The sequence below is a fragment of the Heterodontus francisci genome, chromosome 15, assembly GCF_036365525.1.
Source record: "Heterodontus francisci isolate sHetFra1 chromosome 15, sHetFra1.hap1, whole genome shotgun sequence".
In the NCBI taxonomy this organism is placed as follows: Eukaryota; Metazoa; Chordata; class Chondrichthyes; order Heterodontiformes; family Heterodontidae; genus Heterodontus; species Heterodontus francisci.
The window spans coordinates 99,566,100-99,585,602 of NC_090385.1; the positions used below are offsets into that span (position 1 = coordinate 99,566,100).

Consider the following 19,503-nt stretch of genomic DNA (forward strand, 5'->3'; position numbering starts at 1 on the left):
AGCCACGTGGGGAGAGCTTAGCCCTTGTCACCTAGGAGCCAGTCACATACTTGCTGGGAAAGTGATGGCACTATATATTTTTATAGTACAGCAGCCTTCTGATTCCTCCCCGGAAACCACACATCTGCAGAATTATCAAGGCATTCCCTACAGCTAATTCAATGTTATTACCTGTTCAGGGAGGCCATGGGGAACTGCCCTGATGGTGATATCTGTGTAGTTGATGCTCTTTGAGGAAGGCTGCACTAGCTAAACAGTCAATAGTCTGCTCATGCTGATGCCTGTTGTCATCGTCAAAGGCAATAAAAGGACTAGCCCTTCTGAAGATAGTGTCTCTGAGCCTGGGAATGCCCTGCCTGGGAGAGTGGAAGAGGCAGGTTGCCTCACATCCTTTAAAAAGTACCTGGATGAGCACTTGGCACGTCATAATATTCAAGGCTATGGGCCAAGTGCTGGCAAATGGGATTAGGTAGACAGGTCAGGTGTTTTAATGCATCGGTGCAGACTCGATGGGCCGAAGGGCCTCTTCTGCACTGCATTATTCTGTGAAGCTGCTTAATGCAGGGGTGCACAGCTCATGTGCCATGTCACCTGCTACTGTCTGAATTGACCCTGTGCCGAAAGAATTTAGAGCCTTTGGGGTGGTGATGTGTTGGGAGAGTGGCGAGGAGGAGGAGTGCAGTAGAGCATGAGGAACCTGGATGTAAGTGCAGCACGTCTGTCAGTGTTTTTTTAAATGTAGTCACTGCATTTGTATCTGACTTCAGGGTTTCCCAGCCAATAAGTTCGAGTGGGTGATGATAACATGAGTTGATTTCAACTGAACTGCCAAGATGACAACTGAAGGATTGTGTAGTGGCTTCGGTGGGGGTGGGGGAGGGGGGAGGAGGGAGGAGCAGGGGAAGCAACTGGCCTTATGGAATCCCAACGTGGCCAGGCTTCACCTCACTTTAAAGATGCCTCCCTAGATCTGATGGTGCAGTCTGTACAGGTCCACAGGGAGATACACTTCCCTGCCAATGGGAGGAAGAAGCCTACAACAGAGAGCAAGGTTGGAGATTGTTGAGGAGGTATGCAGCAGGATTGTGGTGCCACGCTCCTGGATACAGTGGCAGAAGCAATTTAATGATCAAATCAGAGCAGGAAAGATGCGTACAGTGGCATATTTAACTACATCCTGATGTGCATCTAACCCCAATCAGCTCCCCCCCACACTCCACCCACAGGCTGCCTATTCAAGCCTACTCCAACACATCACTCCTCACACCAACTTACCTTGCAGGTGTACCTATTCCTCTCTCTATGCACTTACTCACATCCCTGTCTGCCCATTCACCACTGACACTCACCCTCATCTTAATACAATGTCATACCACTCCCTCATAGTCACCTTCAACAAATATTGTCCAACCATCCATTCAACAGATTCATCAATCTCATTTATTGGTCACTTTTTTCCTTCCTTGCAGGAGAAGAGATCACACAACATGAGGGAGAGGCAGAGACCAGAGGTGGCCCTCCAGCCATCTCAATGCTGGCAGCTGCAGAGGAGGAGGCACTGGAGATAAGCTGAGTCTCAGCATGCCTGGTCATCAACATAGGGCGATGGAGGCCTCCCAGTTACCAGGTGACAGAATTAAACTTAAAAGATAATTACCATATCAGTTCTAATTTATGTCTTCAGCCTCCCACAGGAGCTTCAAGCATCCCACAGAATGTGGTCAGGAGGATGGCGATGACTCCTGAGTGCAGCTTAATCCCTCTGAGGGTGCATCATCACAGATCTCATGTAGACTATGCACCAACTCAGATACTCGCTCACCAGTGGGATCTGTCAGACATATAGTTAAGCATTCACCTGGCATCTCATACAGCACGTGAGCAAGAACAAATGGTGGAGTTAGGAACAGCAGTTGAGAGTCCACATTGCAGAATGCAGGATGCTCCAAGCTCTGTTCAATTGGAATAGATGCTGAACCTCGGAGGCTGTTGATGAAGAGGAGACATCTGCAGCAGCAGCAGACAATGTGTAAAGTATTGGCAGGCATTCCAGCTGCACTGTGTATGCTTGCGGAGAGATTGGAGGAGTCCACCTCAAACATGAGTGGTATGATGTTGCAGGCCTTTATAATGATGTCTTCATTCATGGAAAGTGTAGTCACCTGCATGGAACATCAAATGCGGTAACCACACAAGTGAATGCAGGCCCTCATTATCGGCTTGAGGTCTCTAAATCCTACCTTCAATATATTGGTGAAAACCTAGCTTTGGCTGTTCAGCCACCACAGATGTGCAGCAAACTGCTCTCCAGCTCAGTGCTAGCAGGAAAGTATTGGTGGGCCATGAGAGAGAAAAGGGTGAAAGGGAACATGGAAGTGGGGACTCTGCTCAAAGTGTTTCCATTTCTATGGGACTGAAAGTTAATAAATCCCCTGGACCTAATGATCTACATCCCAGAGTGTTAAAGAGGTGGCTATAGAGATAGTAGATGCATTGGTGGTCATCTTCCAAAATTCTATGGATTCTGGAGCAGTTCCTGCAGATTGGAAGGTGGCAAATGTCACCACACTATTTAAGAAAGGAGGGAGAGAGAAAATAGGGAACTAAAAACCTGTTAGCCTGGCATCAATAGTATGGAAAATGCGAGACTCTATTATAAAGGATAAGATAACTGAACACTTAGAAAATAATAAGAACAGTAAGTGTTGGAAATACTTAGCAGGTCTGGCAGCATCTGTGGAGAGAGATGCAGAGTTAATGTTTCAGGTCTGTGATCTTTCATCAGAACTGGCAAAGGTTAGAAATGTGATAGGTTTTAAGCAAGTAAGGTGGGGGGAAAGAAGAACAAAAGAGAAGGTCTGTGATAGGGTGGGACAGATGAAATGACAGAGCTGTCATGGAATGAAAAGCAAAGGGAATGCTCATAGTTGTACAAAAAGACAAAGCATTAGTCCAGAGAGCGTTAATAGCTGAATAATGAACAGCTCTGTTCGAAATCAAAAATGTGAAAAACCAAGTTTAAGACAGGGACATGGTTAAAAAATAAAATAAAATGAAAATATATTTCAAAAAAGAAAAAAGAAATTCATTAAGTATTAAAAAATGTGACATTCATGCTCTGAACTTGTTAAACTCAATGTTGAGTCCAGAAGGCTGTGGTTACGACCAGGTGAGAAACATGTCTCGGGTTCCCTCTCACCTGGTCTTACCATAACAGGGTTTCATTTTTAACACACTGTGTTTTTAGTTCCTCCTTGGTGAATCTTGTTCACTGCTTTCTAATTATAAGGCAAAAAAACAAGCACAAACAGGTTTTCAGAAGAAAAGTTTACATTTATTAAACTTGAACTTAAACTCCAATTTGGTTGGCGCCTATGGATACACAGCGCGCCCACGCTAGCATGCATACATGATACACATGCAAATAGAGACAGAAAGGAGCAGAACAAAAATAAAGTGGAAATGTTTGAGGTAATATCTGAAGAGTTTTTGCCATGGTTCTTTGAGCTCACTGGAGAGTCGTTGATTTTCTTTGGGGCCCAGTATTCTTCTTAAACTTTCTTCAGGATAGGAGACTTTTCTCTCTTGGGGTTCATGTGTCTTCAGTGGATTCAGAGGCTTGTGAGAAAGAGATGGGAGAAGAGAGGAAAGATCTTCTCAGTCCAGGAGCAAACCCTCTTTCTGAGTTCAAACTCTCTGTGGCCGGTTCAAAAGAAAGCCCTGGAACTGCCGGTTAGTCATGTGACCAGCTGGTCTAACCAGTCCTGGCACTTGTGGATTGTATCCTCCTTAGCAGGCCCTGGAATGTGCTTCCTCACCTTCGATGTCTGTTAGTATGTAAATGTTTTTTCCAGCCACGGCTGATCTATTCACCAAGTTATTTCCTCGCTCCAGCAACAGTTAAAAATCAATATTCATATGACAAAACCAATGTGCTTCATTCTTGGCAGGTGGGGGCCAGCATGACACTGTAGAGTGCCTAATCGGAAAATAAGGTGCTGTTCCTCAAGCTTGTGCTGAGCTTCACTGGAACACTGCAGTCCACTCTCTGGACTAAAGCTTTGTCTTTTAGTACAACTATTAGCACTCCCTTTGCCTTTTATTCCGAGACATCTCTGTCATTTAATCTCTCCTGTCGACCACCCTATCACACACCTTTCCTTTTTTTTCTCTTTCCCCTCCCACTTGCACTTGCTCAAGACCTATTACATTTTTAATCCATGCCAGTTCTGATGAAACGTCACAGATCTGAAACATTAACTCTGCTTCTCTCTCCACAAGTGCTGCCAGACCTGCTGAGTATTTCTAGCACTTTCTGTTTTTATTTCAGATTTCTGGCATCTGCATTATTTTGCTTTTACTTCGAAAATAATGGCAGGATTGGGCAAAATCCACATGTATTCATGAAAGGAAAATCATGTCTGACAAACCTGTTACAGTTTTTTGAGGATGTAACTAGCAGAATAGATAAGGGGAAATCAGTGGATGTGGTGTATTTAGATTTTCAGAAGGCTTTCAATACAGTCCCACACAGGAGGTTAGTAAGGAAAATTAGAGCACATGGGATTGGGGGGGAATATAATGGCATGGATTGATAATTGGTTAACGGACAGAAAACAGAGAGTAGGAACAGGCCATTCTCAGGTTGGCAGGCTGTGACTAGTGGGGTACTGCAGGATCAGTGCGTGGGCCCCAGCTATTCATAATCAATATCAATGATTTGGATGTGGGGACTGAAATTTTGCTGATGACACAGAATGAGGTGGGAATGTGAGTTGTGAGGAGGATGCAAAGCGACTTCAAGGGGATTCAGACAGGCTAAGCGAGTGGGCAAGAACATGGCAGATGGAATAGAATGTGGAAAAGTGTGAAGTTATCCACTTAGGTAGGAAAGCAGAAATACAGAGTATTTCTCAAATGGTGAGAGATCGGAAAGTGTTGATGCCCAAAGGGACCTGGGTGTCCTTGTTCATAAGTCACTAAAAGCTAACATGCAGATGCAGCAAGCAATTAGGAAGGCAAATGGTATGTTGGCCTTTATTGCAAGAGGATTTGAGTACAGGAGTAAAGAAGTCTTACTGCAATTGTATAGAGCCATGGTGAGACCACACCTGGGGTATTGTGTACAGTTTTGGTCTCCTTACCTAAGGAAGGATTTATTTGCCATAGAGGGAGTGCAATGAAGGTTCACCAGACTGATCCCTGGGATAGTGGGATTGTCCTATCAGGAGAGATTGAGGAGACTGGGCCTACATTCTCTAGAGTTTAGGAAAGGGTTGTCCAAATTTTCAGGCGGAGGGACGCATTACGATTTTTGCTCAGCCCAGGGGGATCAGTGAGCAAATTTCAAAAGATAAAGGCATTAAAAATGTATCTTATTAATAAAAACAACAACAAATGTGCATTTTTGCACACTTAAATGAGAAGACTAACTTATTGACTTACTTTCTCGTCACTATATTGAAAACTGATTTAGTGACATCCCTGGCATTGTTTTTGCTTGCATAGGTAGTCAATCTCTGCCCACACATTTGATGTAGCGATGCAGAGTATTCTTGATAGATTTCCATCTGTCAGGAGAGACCTCGATCTCTCTCCTCGCCCCCTCGCCCCACACTATGTGTGTGTGTCTCGTTCTCTCTACCCACCCCTCCCCCCCCACCCCCTCCCTTCGAGGACTAGGGGACACAGATTGAACATTTTGTGCAAAATATACAGGGGGAGTATGAGGAAGCACTTTTTTACACAGTGGATGGTAATGACTTGGAACTCGCTGCCCACAAGGGTGGTGGAAGCAGAACTCTATGGAGAACCAGCATGGGCTCGATGGACAGAATGGCCTCCTTCTGTAAGTAAAATGTACTTAAGTAAATTACTCTTTGACTTTCTCTCCCCCCCTCTGTCCCCCTGTCTCTCTGTTACCCCCTCTCTCTCTCTGCCCCTCCTCTCTCTCCCCCTCTCCCTCTTTCTGTTCACCCCCTCTCCCTCTGTCTCTCCCCTCTCTCTTAGTTGCAGGGAGCGGAACGCTCAGCGGATGGTTTTAAAACAATCGCGTTGTCAGTTTCAGAGGTGTCAGCTTCTGATATTGGGAACAGCCGTTTCCCAACAGACTCGGGGTTTTCTGGGTGGGTTCTGACTTTGGAAAACCCCGAGTCTGTTGGGAAACGGCTGTTCCCAACATCAGCAGATGACACCTGTGAAACTGACAGTGTGATGTTTTTAAAAAGGTTGCTCTGTAAGAAGAAGACAATGGGAAATTTCTCATGGTGAGGATGAGGAACGGCCCTGGGAGCAGGTTACACCCACGGGCCAGATGGAAACTTTTGGTGGGCCAGATTCTGGCCCATGGACCGTAAGTTGGACAACCCTGGTTTAGAAGAATGAGAGGTGATCTCATTGAAACATATAAAATTCTTACTGGGCTCAACAAGGTAGATGCAGGAAGGATGTTTCCCCTAACATAAAATAAAAACAAGAAATGCTGGAAATTCTCAGCAGGTCTGGCAGCATCTGTGGAGAGAGAAGCAGAGTTAACGTTTCAGGTCAGTGACCCTTCTTCGGAACTGGCAAATATTAGAAATGTCAAAGGTTATAAGCAAGTAAGGCGGGGGTGGGGCAAGAGATAACAAAGGAGAAGGTGTAGATAGGACAAGACTTGCAGGTGATAGGTAAAATGGCCATTGTAAATTGCCCCTAGTGTCGGTAGGTGGTAGGGAATATGGGATTACTGTAGGGTTAGTATAAATGGGTGGTTGTTGGTCGGCACAGAATCGGTGGGCCGAAGGGCCTGTTTCAGTGCTGTATCTCTAAATAAAATTAAAATAAAATAGCTGACCAGATTATTTCAGATTTCCAGCATCCGCAGTATTTTGCTTTTATATTAGGATGTTTCCCCTGGCTGGGGTGTCTAGAACCAGGGGACACAGTCTCAGAATAAGAGGTAGGCCATTTAGGACTGAGATGGAGAGGGATTTCTTCACTCAGAAGGTGCTGAATTTGTAGAATTCTCTGTTCCAGAGGGCTGTAGAGCCTCAGTCATTCAAGACAGTGACCAATAGAGTTCTAGATTTTAAAGATTTCAAGGGATATAGGGATAGTGCAGGGAAGTGGTATTGAGATGGAGGATCAGCCATGATCTGGTTGAATGGCAGAAAAGGCTTAAGGGGCCGAATGGCCTACTCCTGCTCCTATTTCCTACATACTATCTTCACCCATTGCCCTCTCCCCAGACAATACCCAACATGTTGCCTCTTGTCTCAATGGCTGAGTCTATCCCGGCATAGTGGTGCAGTGGTTAGCACTGCAGCCTCACAGCTCCTGTGACCTGGGTTTGGTTCTGGGTACTGCCTGTGTAAATTTTGCAAGTTCTCCCTGTGACCTTGTGGGTTTCTGCTCGGTGTTCTGGTTTCCTTCCACAGCCGAAGACTTGCAGGTTGATAGGTAAATTGGCCATTGTAAATTGCCCCTAGTGTAGGTCGGTGGTAGGAGAATTGTGGGGATGTGGTAGGGAATAAGGGATTAATGTAGGATTAGTATAAATGGGTGGTTGATGGTCAGCACGGACTCGGTGGGCTGAAGGGCCTGTTTCAGTGCTGTATGACTCTCTCTATGACAGGTGGAGCAGTCTTTGGTGGGGCCCTCATGGGCTCCAAAACCCAGAGGATGTCATCCACGAGCATCTGAGCATCCTGCCTCCACCTCTGCTGAAGCCACTGGCATTCTACCATTTAGAAGTATCAAAAAAGGAAGAATAAATATTTGTTGTTGTGCAAGGGTATGGCTGCATGACACAATTAAATTGTCATGTTTTTGCTTAATTTTTGAGCCACATCAATATTATTTGTTTAAACCACTTTGCCGTCTTTCCCATTTGTGCCTGCTGCCTGGTAAGCGGCCTTTTCACTTGTGATGAATGGTAAGACAGGATTTAAAGACAAGTAATGGGTGGCTGAGAAGGGGATGCTTTGTTGATTGCAGGACTACTTTGTGTTGGAGGAAGAATGGGGCCAATTGGGTTTAGCCAGTGGCTGCCAGATGGATACACTGCTGCACCCTAACTGAATCTCACCATTATGAGGGTATTCCAGGCAGCAATGTGCACCACTGCTGGTGCAATGGCCACATTGCATTCGTCCTCCTCCCGTTCCTCTTGCTCCTCCTCCTCTTCCTCTGAAAAGGCATTGTGCTCTGCACCTTGCTTCTCTTGAAGGTCCAATCCTTGCTGCCGTGCTATCTTGTGCATTGCACAGCACACTAAGATTATTCTGGAGGCATTGGTTGGAATGTATGGAAGAGCACCTTCAGATCTGTCGAGACACATTTTCAGCACACCAATTACTTGTTCAATGACACCTTGTTGTCATATGGCTTTGATTGGAGTGCTCTTGGGCCTCATTGCTTGTGCTCCACACGGGTGTCATCAGTGGTGCTTTCTGTGGTTATCTAGCCAGTAACTCTGTTACAAGGTGCAAAGAGCTCAGGAAGGGCGGGCTGCTGAAGGATGAAAGCACCAAGACAGCTGCCTGGGAATCTTGCACACACCTGCAGAAAGATCTTTTTTCTAGTTGTAGATCAGCTGTCGATTTGGAGTGAAAGCCCCTGCGGTTCATGAACACTTCTGCTGATCTGGGCCTTGATTGCTCTGCACCTATGAGAAGCCAGCCAGAAACACAAACCCGAGAGTCCACTCAGTCTGACTGGCATCATCAGTCGCAAAGTGTACATGATTGCCTGTCCTGGCAAACAGGGCATCAGTCACCTGTGTGCGGCATTTGAGGACAGCTGACTGCACAATCCTGCAAATGTGACTGGCTGATCCCTGGAACGAGCCTGAGGAAAAGAAGTTGAGGGCAGTGGTGACTTTGACAGACACTATTGAAGCATGACTGTAAATGTCTACCATGTTGTGACAATAACAGAGACCTGACTCAAAGAAGCACAGGACTGGGTACTAAATATTCCTGGATACAAGACGTTCAGGAAACATAGGAACAAAGGAACATAGGAGCAGGAGTAGGCCATTCAGCCCATCAGGCCTGCTCCACCATTCAGTTAGATCATGGATGATCATCTATCTCAACGGCACTTTCCCATGCTATCCCCACATCCCTTGATGTTATTAGTATCCAGATGTCTATTGATTTCTGTCTCAAACATGCTCATTGATTGAGCTTCCACAGCCAAAGATAGGGAAGGAAAGAAAGGAGAGGAGTGCCAGTATTGATTAAAGAGAATATAACAGTGTTGGGGAGAGAGGAAGTCCTGGGGTTGCCATTACACTACTGGGTATATTCAATAGACCAGCAACTAATGGGAAAGAAACAGAAGAACAATTTTGCAAGGAAATTACAGAGATATGCAAGAACTATAGAGTTGTGATTATGGGGGACTATAATTATCCTAATATAAACTGGGATAGCAATAGTGTAAAGGGCAGAGAGGGGCAAGAGTTTCTGAAGTGTGTTCAGGAGAATTTTCTTGATCAGTATGTTTCCGGCCCAATGAGGAAGGAGGCATTGCTGAATCTGGTTCTGGTGAGTGAGGTGCGTCAAGTGGATCAAGTGTCAGGAGGTGAACTTTTATGGAACAGTTGAAGATGGCAGGGCAGGCTGAAAGATTGGTTAAAAGGCATATGGGATACTGGGCTTTATAAATCGGGGCATAGTGTCCAAAAGTAGGGATGTTATGAAAAACCTTTATAAAACACTTGTTTGGCCTCAGCTGGAGTATTGTGTCCAATTCTGGGCACTACACTTTAGGACAGATGAGAAGGCTTTATCGAGGTGCAGAAGAGATTTATGAGAATGATTCCAGGGTTGAGGAACTTCAGTTGCAAGAATGTATTGGAAAAACTATTTAGAGAAGAGAAGGTTGAGAGATATGATAGAGGAATTCAAAATCATGAGGGGTCGAAACAGAGTAGAGAGGGAGAAACTGCTCCCATTGGCGAAAGGGTCAATAATCAGGGGAAACAGATTTAAGGCAATTGGCAAAATAAAAGGCAACACGTGAAAACATTGTTTTACACAGTGAATGGTTAAGATCTGGAACACACTGCCTGACAGTGTGGTGGAGTCAGATTCAATCGTGGCTTTCAAAAGGGAATTGGATAAGTGCCAGAAGGGAAAAAAGTGTTCAGTGTTACAGGTAAAGGCTGGAGTGTGGGACTTATTCTTACAGTGAGATGGTTCGGACTCGATGGGCCAAATGACCTCTTTCTGTGCTGTAGCCATTCTATAATTCTATGATATAACATGAGAGCCTGAATCTCCTGAGGCTCTGGTATTCAGGTTAGTCTAGGAAGTTGATCCTCTGCCTGTACACTCTGTGTTCATAGAGTCATAAAGTTATACAGCACATAAACAGGCCCTTCGGCTCATCATGTCCATGCTGACCATCAAGCAGATATTGCCTCCTGCGAGTTGCACCTTTCTGCTCATCCCCGCTCTCCTGGGGAGCAGCAGGTTGCCACTGGTAACACTGATGTTACTCCTGCTGCTGCTGCTGGTCATCGTGGTCCTTTTCTGAGGTCCAAGCTCAAAGAGCATAAGCAGTACCTCTACTGACCTGAGATATCACAGATACAAAGTGGAATTCTCCCAAGTTGTGAAAGTCCCTGCAAAGGAGTAGAAATCATCTGTAATGTTGTGAACTTAAACTCTCAGAACAAGTATGGTGAGCAAAGCCTTTCACACAGCTAGGCAAGGAAGCAGGTGTGAGGTCCCAGTATTTATTGGAATTTTTGTCTGTCATTTCCTCAGCCCCCTCAATTGCCACTGTGCTGTCACCAGCCTGAGAAACCTGTGCATATGCAGTTAAAGTTGAAAACTCCTGTTAACAAGCTCTTAATTATCTATTAATTCCCTAAAGCTCTGTCCCTCTCTAACTTGCTTTCTTCCTTTAATACATTCCTTAAAACCTATCTCTTGGTCATCTGATTTAATATTTCCTTATGCAGCTTGATGTCAAATTTGGTGGATAACACTCCTATGAAGGGCCTTGGAGCATTTTATTATGTGAAAGGTGCTATATAAATGCAAGTTATTGTGGTTACTAACAAATAAATTGGTAACCCCCTTTCTCCCTCTCCTGAGGGGTCTCTCGCACGCAGCCTAACACGTTGCAGTTAAATGCAGAAGTTGCTGGGTTGGAGCTGGCACTCTGATGCTTTGTCAGTTTCAGCACTTTTAACCCTTCCCGCCACCTCCCTACTCCCAAACCCACTCACTCTTGGAAGTTAAAGAACACCCATTGTGTCATTGCCAACGGAGGTCACCTCTTAATGTGGCCCCAGCTCTGAGTATAGGTGGCCCAGGACAGTCACAGGCTTGCTGCTGATCCATAGGTTACTAATACATTGTTCTTTGGTGAAATGGATCTACCTTTTGTGGTTTCTATAGTTCCTGTTGTGTCAGAGTGTTCCGGTAAACATCCCAGCTTACTTCCTCTAACACCCACTTTCCTGTGTTGGTCTGTGCCCTAATTAGCTGGTGCAGGTCCCTCAGTCTGTATCCTGATTGGCTGGTGTAGCTCCTTGGGTCTCTGCCCTGATTGGCCTGTGCCGATCTTGTGGGCTGTGTCCTGATTGGTTAGTATGGGTCCCTGGCTCTGAGTACTGATGAGTATTTTAAGCTTCTTTGAAACAGAATCTGATGCTTAGCATAGCTCAGACCTGATTGTGAGAGTGTTGGAGGTTGGGTGGTCAGACTGGCCTCCCTACTGCCTCCAGTTTAAATACTCTGCACATCAAAGGAGGCCCAACTGAGATTGAGGGTGATAGCAAGGAGAGTTCCAACCAAGTCCGTCCTCCCCTCGACCCAACTGGCTACAACTGATCAGTTTTGAAATAGTTGGTTCGGCCCAATACACACACAAAGCATTTCTGCAAAGCATTAACAGCATTGGTTGGATACTGCCCTCAGTATAAGGATAGGAGGAGACAGATACTCACCAAACACAGTGCGTGCAGGGACTGACTCCCTGTTCAGCCAAAAAGACACTTGGGACAGAATCACAGTCATGATGCAGGGCAGGTATGTCTGGATCACAAAGTAACCAATCTTCCTCTTTAGATGGAAGTGGGTCGTCATGACAATGTATTCACCTGAAGGGACATGCAAGGCAAAAATTAGGCAAAAATTGTAACACACCTGCCGACAGGTGAATTATTTGTATTGGGCATGCAAAAGGTACCAACTCACAGGTTATTATATACACTGTAACACTGACAACCAGTGATAGGCCCATTACCCGGTGATGGATTTACAATGTGACAACCAGTGACAGGCCCATTCCCGGTGATGGATTTACAAAGTGACAGCTAGTAACAGAAACATTACCCGTGATGGATTTACACTGTGACACCCAGTGACAGACACATTACCCGTGATGGATTAACACAGTGTCATCGAGTGACAGGCCCATTCCCCATGATGGATTTACACTGTGACAACCAGTGACAGGCCAATTACCTGTGATGGATTTACATTGTGACACCCAGTGACAGGCCCATTACCCATAATGGATTTACAGCGTGACACCCTGTGACAGACCCATTAACTGTAATGGATTTAGACTGTGACACCCAGTGACAGGCCCATTACCCAAAATGGATTTACACTGTGACACCCTGTGACAGACCCATTAACTGTAATGGATTTACACTGTGACACCCAGTGACAGGGCCATTACCCGAAGAGGATTTACACTGTGACACCCAGTGACAGGCCCATTCCCAATAATGGATTTACACTGTGACACCCAGTGACAGCCCCATTAACTGTGATGGATTTACACTGTGACAAACAGTGTTTGACCCATTACCTGTGATGGATTTACACTGTGATAACCAGTGACAGACCCATTACCTGTGAAGGATTTACACTGTGACAACCAGCGACAGACCCATTACCCGTGATGGATATACACTGTGACATCCAGTGACAGCCCAATTACCTTTGATGGATTTACACTGTGACACCCAGTGACTGCCCCATTACCTTTGATGGATTAACACTGTGACAAACAGTGACAGACCCATTACCTGTGATGGATTTACACTGTGACACCCAGTGACAGACCCATAACGTGTGATGAATTTACACTGTGACACACAGTGAAAGGCCTATTACCTGTAATTTATTTACACTGTGACAACCAGTGACAGACCCATTAACTGTAATGGATTGACACTGTGACAACCAGTGTTTGACCCATTACCAGTGATGGATTTACACTGTGACAACCAGCGACAGACACATTACCAGTGTTGAATTTACACGGTGACAACCAGTGACAGGCCCATTACGTGTGATGGATTGAAACTGTGAGAACCAGTGACAGACCCATTACCCTTGATGGATTTACACTGTGACAACCAGTGACTGCTCCATTACCTGTGATGGATTAACACTGTGACAACCAGTGACAGACCCATTACCTGTGATGGATTTACACTGTGACACCCAGTGACAGCCACATTACCTGTGATGGATTTATCCTGTGACAACCAGTGACAGACCCATTACGTGTGTTGAATTTACACTGTGACACACAGTGAAAGGCCTATTACCTGTAATTTATTTACACTGTGACAACCAGTGACAGACCCATTAGCTGTAATGGATTGACACTGTGACAACCAGTGACAGACCCATTACCTGTGATGGATTTACACTGTGACACCAAGTGACAGGTCCATTACATGTGATGGACTTACACTGTGACACCCACTGACAGGTCCATTACCTGTGATGGATTTACACTGTGACAACCAGTGACAGACTCATTAACTGCGATTGATTTACTCTGTGACATCCAGTGACAGGCCCATTACCCTTAATGGGTTTACACGGTGACAACCAGTGACAGACCCATTACCTGTGATGGAATTACACTGTGACAACCAGTGACAGGCCCATTTCCCGTGATGTAATTACACTGTGACACCCAGTGACTGGCTCATTACACCTGATGGATTTACACTGTGACACCCAGTGACAGGCCCATTACCCTTAATGGATTTACACTGTGACAACCAGTGACAGACCCATTACCTGTGATGGATTTACACTGTGACACCCAGTGACAGCCACATTACCTGTGATGGATTTATCCTGTGACAACCAGTGACAGACCCATTACGTGTGTTGAATTTACACTGTGACACACAGTGAAAGGCCTATTACCTGTAATTTATTTACACTGTGACAACCAGTGACAGACCCATTAGCTGTAATGGATTGACACTGTGACAACCAGTGACAGACCCATTACCTGTGATGGATTTACACTGTGACACCAAGTGACAGGTCCATTACATGTGATGGACTTACACTGTGACACCCACTGACAGGTCCATTACCTGTGATGGATTTACACTGTGACAACCAGTGACAGACTCATTAACTGCGATTGATTTACTCTGTGACATCCAGTGACAGGCCCATTACCCTTAATGGGTTTACACGGTGACAACCAGTGACAGACCCATTACCTGTGATGGAATTACACTGTGACAACCAGTGACAGGCCCATTTCCCGTGATGTAATTACACTGTGACACCCAGTGACTGGCTCATTACACCTGATGGATTTACACTGTGACACCCAGTGACAGGCCCATTACCCTTAATGGATTTACACTGTGACAACCAGTGACAGGCCGATTACCTGTGATGGATTTCTACTGTGACACCCAGTGACAGGCCCATTACCCTTAATGGATTCACACTGTGTCAACCAGTGACAGGCCCATTACCTGAGATGGATTTACACTGTGTCACCCAGTGACAGACAGATTACCTGTGATGGAATTACACTGTGACACACAGTGACAGGCCCATTACATGTAATGGATTTACACTGTGACAACCAGTGACAGACAGATTACCTGTAATGGATTTACACTGTGAAACCCAGTGACAGGCCCATTACCCGTAATGGATTTACACAGTGACAACCAGTGACAGGCTCATTCCGTGTGATGGATTTACACTGTGACAACTAGTGACAGAACCATTACCTGTGATGGATTTGCACTGTGACACCCAGTGACAGGTCCATTTCCCGTGATGGATTTACACTGTGACAACCATTGACAGCCCCATTACCAGTGATGGATTTACACTGCGACACCCAGTGACAGCCCCATTACCTGTGATGGATTTCTACTGTGACACCCAGTGACAGGCCCATTACCCTGAATGGATTCACACTGTGTCAACCATTGACAGGCCCATTACGTGAGCTGGATTTACACTGTGTCACCCAGTGAAAGGCCCATTACCTGTGATGGATTTCCACTATGACAACCAGTGACACACCCATTACCTCTTATGGAATTACACTGTGACACCCAGTGACAGAATTACCTGTGATGGAATTACACTGTGACACACAGTGACAGACAGATTACCTGTAATGGATTTACACTGTGAAACCCAGTGACAGGCCCATTACCCGTAATGGATTTACACAGTGACAACCAGTGACAGGCTCATTCCGTGTGATGGATTTACACTGTGACAACTAGTGACAGAACCATTACCTGTGATGGATTTGCACTGTGACACCCAGTGACAGGTCCATTTCCCGTGATGGATTTACACTGTGACAACCATTGACAGCCCCATTACCAGTGATGGATTTACACTGCGACACCCAGTGACAGCCCCATTACCTGTGATGGATTTCTACTGTGTCACCCAGTGAAAGGCCCATTACCTGTGATGGATTTCCACTATGACAACCAGTGACACACCCATTACCTCTTATGGAATTACACTGTGACACCCAGTGACAGGCCCATTACATGTGATGGATTTACACTGTCACAACCAGTGACAGACAGATTACCTGTGATGGAATTACACTGTGACACACAGTGACAGGCCCATTACATGTAATGGATTTACACTGTGACAACCAGTGACAGACAGATTACCTGTAATGGATTTACACTGTGAAACCCAGTGACAGGCCCATTACCCGTAATGGATTTACACAGTGACAACCAGTGACAGGCTCATTACGTGTGATGGATTTCCCTGTGACAACCAGTGACAGAACCATTACCTGTGATGGATTTGCACTGTGACACCCAGTGACAGGTCCATTTCCCGTGATGGATTTACACTGTGACACCCAGTGACAGACCCATTACCGGTCATGGATTTACACTGTGACACCCAGTGACAGGCCCAATACCTGTAATGGATTTACACTGTTACAAACTGTGGCAGGCCCATTACCTGTGATGGATTCACACAGTGACGCCCAGTGACACGCCCATTTCCTGTGATGGATTTACACTGTGCCACCCATTGACCGGCCCATAACCTGTGATGAATTTACACTGTGACACCCAGCGACAGGCCCATTACCTGTGATGGATTTACACTGTGACACCCAGTGACAGGCCCATTACCTGTGTTGGATTTACACTGTGCCACCCAGTGACAGGCACATTACCTGTGATGGATTTACACTGTGACACCCAGTGACAGGCCCATTACCCGTGATGGATTTACACTGTGACACCCAGTGACATGTCCATTACTTGTGATGGATTTACACTGTGACAACCGGTGATAGACCCATTCACTGCGATGGATTTACTCTGTGAAACCCAGTGACAGGCCCATTACCCGTAATGTATTTACACTGTGACAACCAGTAACAGACCCAATACCCGTGATGGATTTACAATGTGACACCCAGTGACAGGCCAATTACACGTAATGGATTTACAATGTGACACCCAGTGACAGGCCCATTACCCTTAATGGATTTACACTGTGACAACCAGTGACAGACAGATTACCTGTAATGGATTTACAATGTGATACCCAGTGACAGGCCCATTACCCTTAATGGATTTACACTGTGACACCCAGTGACAGGCCCATTACCTGTGATGGATTCACACAGTGACGCCCAGTGACACGCCCATTTCCTGTGATGGATTTACACTGTGCCACCCATTGACCGGCCCAATACCTGTAATGGATTAACACTGTGACACCCAGTGACAGGCTCATTACCGGTGATGGAATGACACTGTGGCACCCAGTGACAGACCCATTAACCTTGATGTATTTACACTGTGACACCCAGTGACAGACCCATTACCCGTGATGGATTTACACTGTGACACCCATTGACAGGCCCATTACCTGTAATGGATTAACACTGTGACACCCAGTGACTGACCCATTACATGTGATGGATTTACTCTGTGATACCCAGTGACAGGCCCATTACCCCTGATGTATTTACACTGTGACACCCAGTGAGAGGCCCCTTACGTGTGATGGATTTACACTGTGACAACCAGTGACAGACCCATTACGTGTGATGGATTTACACTGTGACTCCCAGTGACAGTCCCATTACCCTTGACGGATTTACACTGTGACACCCAGTGTCAGACCCATTACGTGTGATGGATTTACACTGTGACAACCTGTGTCAGGCTCATTACCCGTGATGGATTTACACTGTGACACCCAGTGACAGACCCATTACCTGTAATGTATTTACACTGTGGCACCCAGTGACAGACACATTACCCGTGATGGATTAACACAGTGTCATCGAGTGACAGGCCCATTCCCCATGATGGATTTACACTGTGACAACCAGTGACAGGCCAATTACCTGTGATGGATTTACATTGTGACACCCAGTGACAGGCCCATTACCCATAATGGATTTACAGCGTGACACCCTGTGACAGACCCATTAACTGTAATGGATTTAGACTGTGACACCCAGTGACAGGCCCATTACCCAAAATGGATTTACACTGTGACACCCTGTGACAGACCCATTAACTGTAATGGATTTACACTGTGACACCCAGTGACAGGGCCATTACCCGAAGAGGATTTACACTGTGACACCCAGTGACAGGCCCATTCCCAATAATGGATTTACACTGTGACACCCAGTGACAGCCCCATTAACTGTGATGGATTTACACTGTGACAAACAGTGTTTGACCCATTACCTGTGATGGATTTACACTGTGATAACCAGTGACAGACCCATTACCTGTGAAGGATTTACACTGTGACAACCAGCGACAGACCCATTACCCGTGATGGATATACACTGTGACATCCAGTGACAGCCCAATTACCTTTGATGGATTTACACTGTGACACCCAGTGACTGCCCCATTACCTTTGATGGATTAACACTGTGACAAACAGTGACAGACCCATTACCTGTGATGGATTTACACTGTGACACCCAGTGACAGACCCATAACGTGTGATGAATTTACACTGTGACACACAGTGAAAGGCCTATTACCTGTAATTTATTTACACTGTGACAACCAGTGACAGACCCATTAACTGTAATGGATTGACACTGTGACAACCAGTGTTTGACCCATTACCAGTGATGGATTTACACTGTGACAACCAGCAACAGACACATTACCAGTGTTGAATTTACACGGTGACAACCAGTGACAGGCCCATTACGTGTGATGGATTGAAACTGTGAGAACCAGTGACAGACCCATTACCCTTGATGGATTTACACTGTGACAACCAGTGACTGCTCCATTACCTGTGATGGATTAACACTGTGACAACCAGTGACAGACCCATTACCTGTGATGGATTTACACTGTGACACCCAGTGACAGCCACATTACCTGTGATGGATTTATCCTGTGACAACCAGTGACAGACCCATTACGTGTGTTGAATTTACACTGTGACACACAGTGAAAGGCCTATTACCTGTAATTTATTTACACTGTGACAACCAGTGACAGACCCATTAGCTGTAATGGATTGACACTGTGACAACCAGTGACAGACCCATTACCTGTGATGGATTTACACTGTGACACCAAGTGACAGGTCCATTACATGTGATGGACTTACACTGTGACACCCACTGACAGGTCCATTACCTGTGATGGATTTACACTGTGACAACCAGTGACAGACTCATTAACTGCGATTGATTTACTCTGTGACATCCAGTGACAGGCCCATTACCCTTAATGGGTTTACACGGTGACAACCAGTGACAGACCCATTACCTGTGATGGAATTACACTGTGACAACCAGTGACAGGCCCATTTCCCGTGATGTAATTACACTGTGACACCCAGTGACTGGCTCATTACACCTGATGGATTTACACTGTGACACCCAGTGACAGGCCCATTACCCTTAATGGATTTACACTGTGACAACCAGTGACAGGCCGATTACCTGTGATGGATTTCTACTGTGACACCCAGTGACAGGCCCATTACCCTTAATGGATTCACACTGTGTCAACCAGTGACAGGCCCATTACCTGAGATGGATTTACACTGTGTCACCCAGTGACAGACAGATTACCTGTGATGGAATTACACTGTGACACACAGTGACAGGCCCATTACATGTAATGGATTTACACTGTGACAACCAGTGACAGACAGATTACCTGTAATGGATTTACACTGTGAAACCCAGTGACAGGCCCAT

General features: G+C 45.6%; 1 protein-coding gene across 1 annotated transcript in view; it reads right to left on the bottom strand.

Annotated features, from left to right (window-relative positions):
* Positions 1-19,503, bottom strand: part of LOC137377452 (gamma-aminobutyric acid receptor subunit alpha-3-like) — a 653,874-nt gene that overhangs the window by 10,618 nt on the left and 623,753 nt on the right. Inside the window, exon 7 of the mRNA XM_068047031.1 lies at positions 11,951-12,103. Coding sequence (XP_067903132.1) covers positions 11,951-12,103 — 153 coding nt within the window. The remainder of the gene's footprint in view (positions 1-11,950; positions 12,104-19,503) is intronic.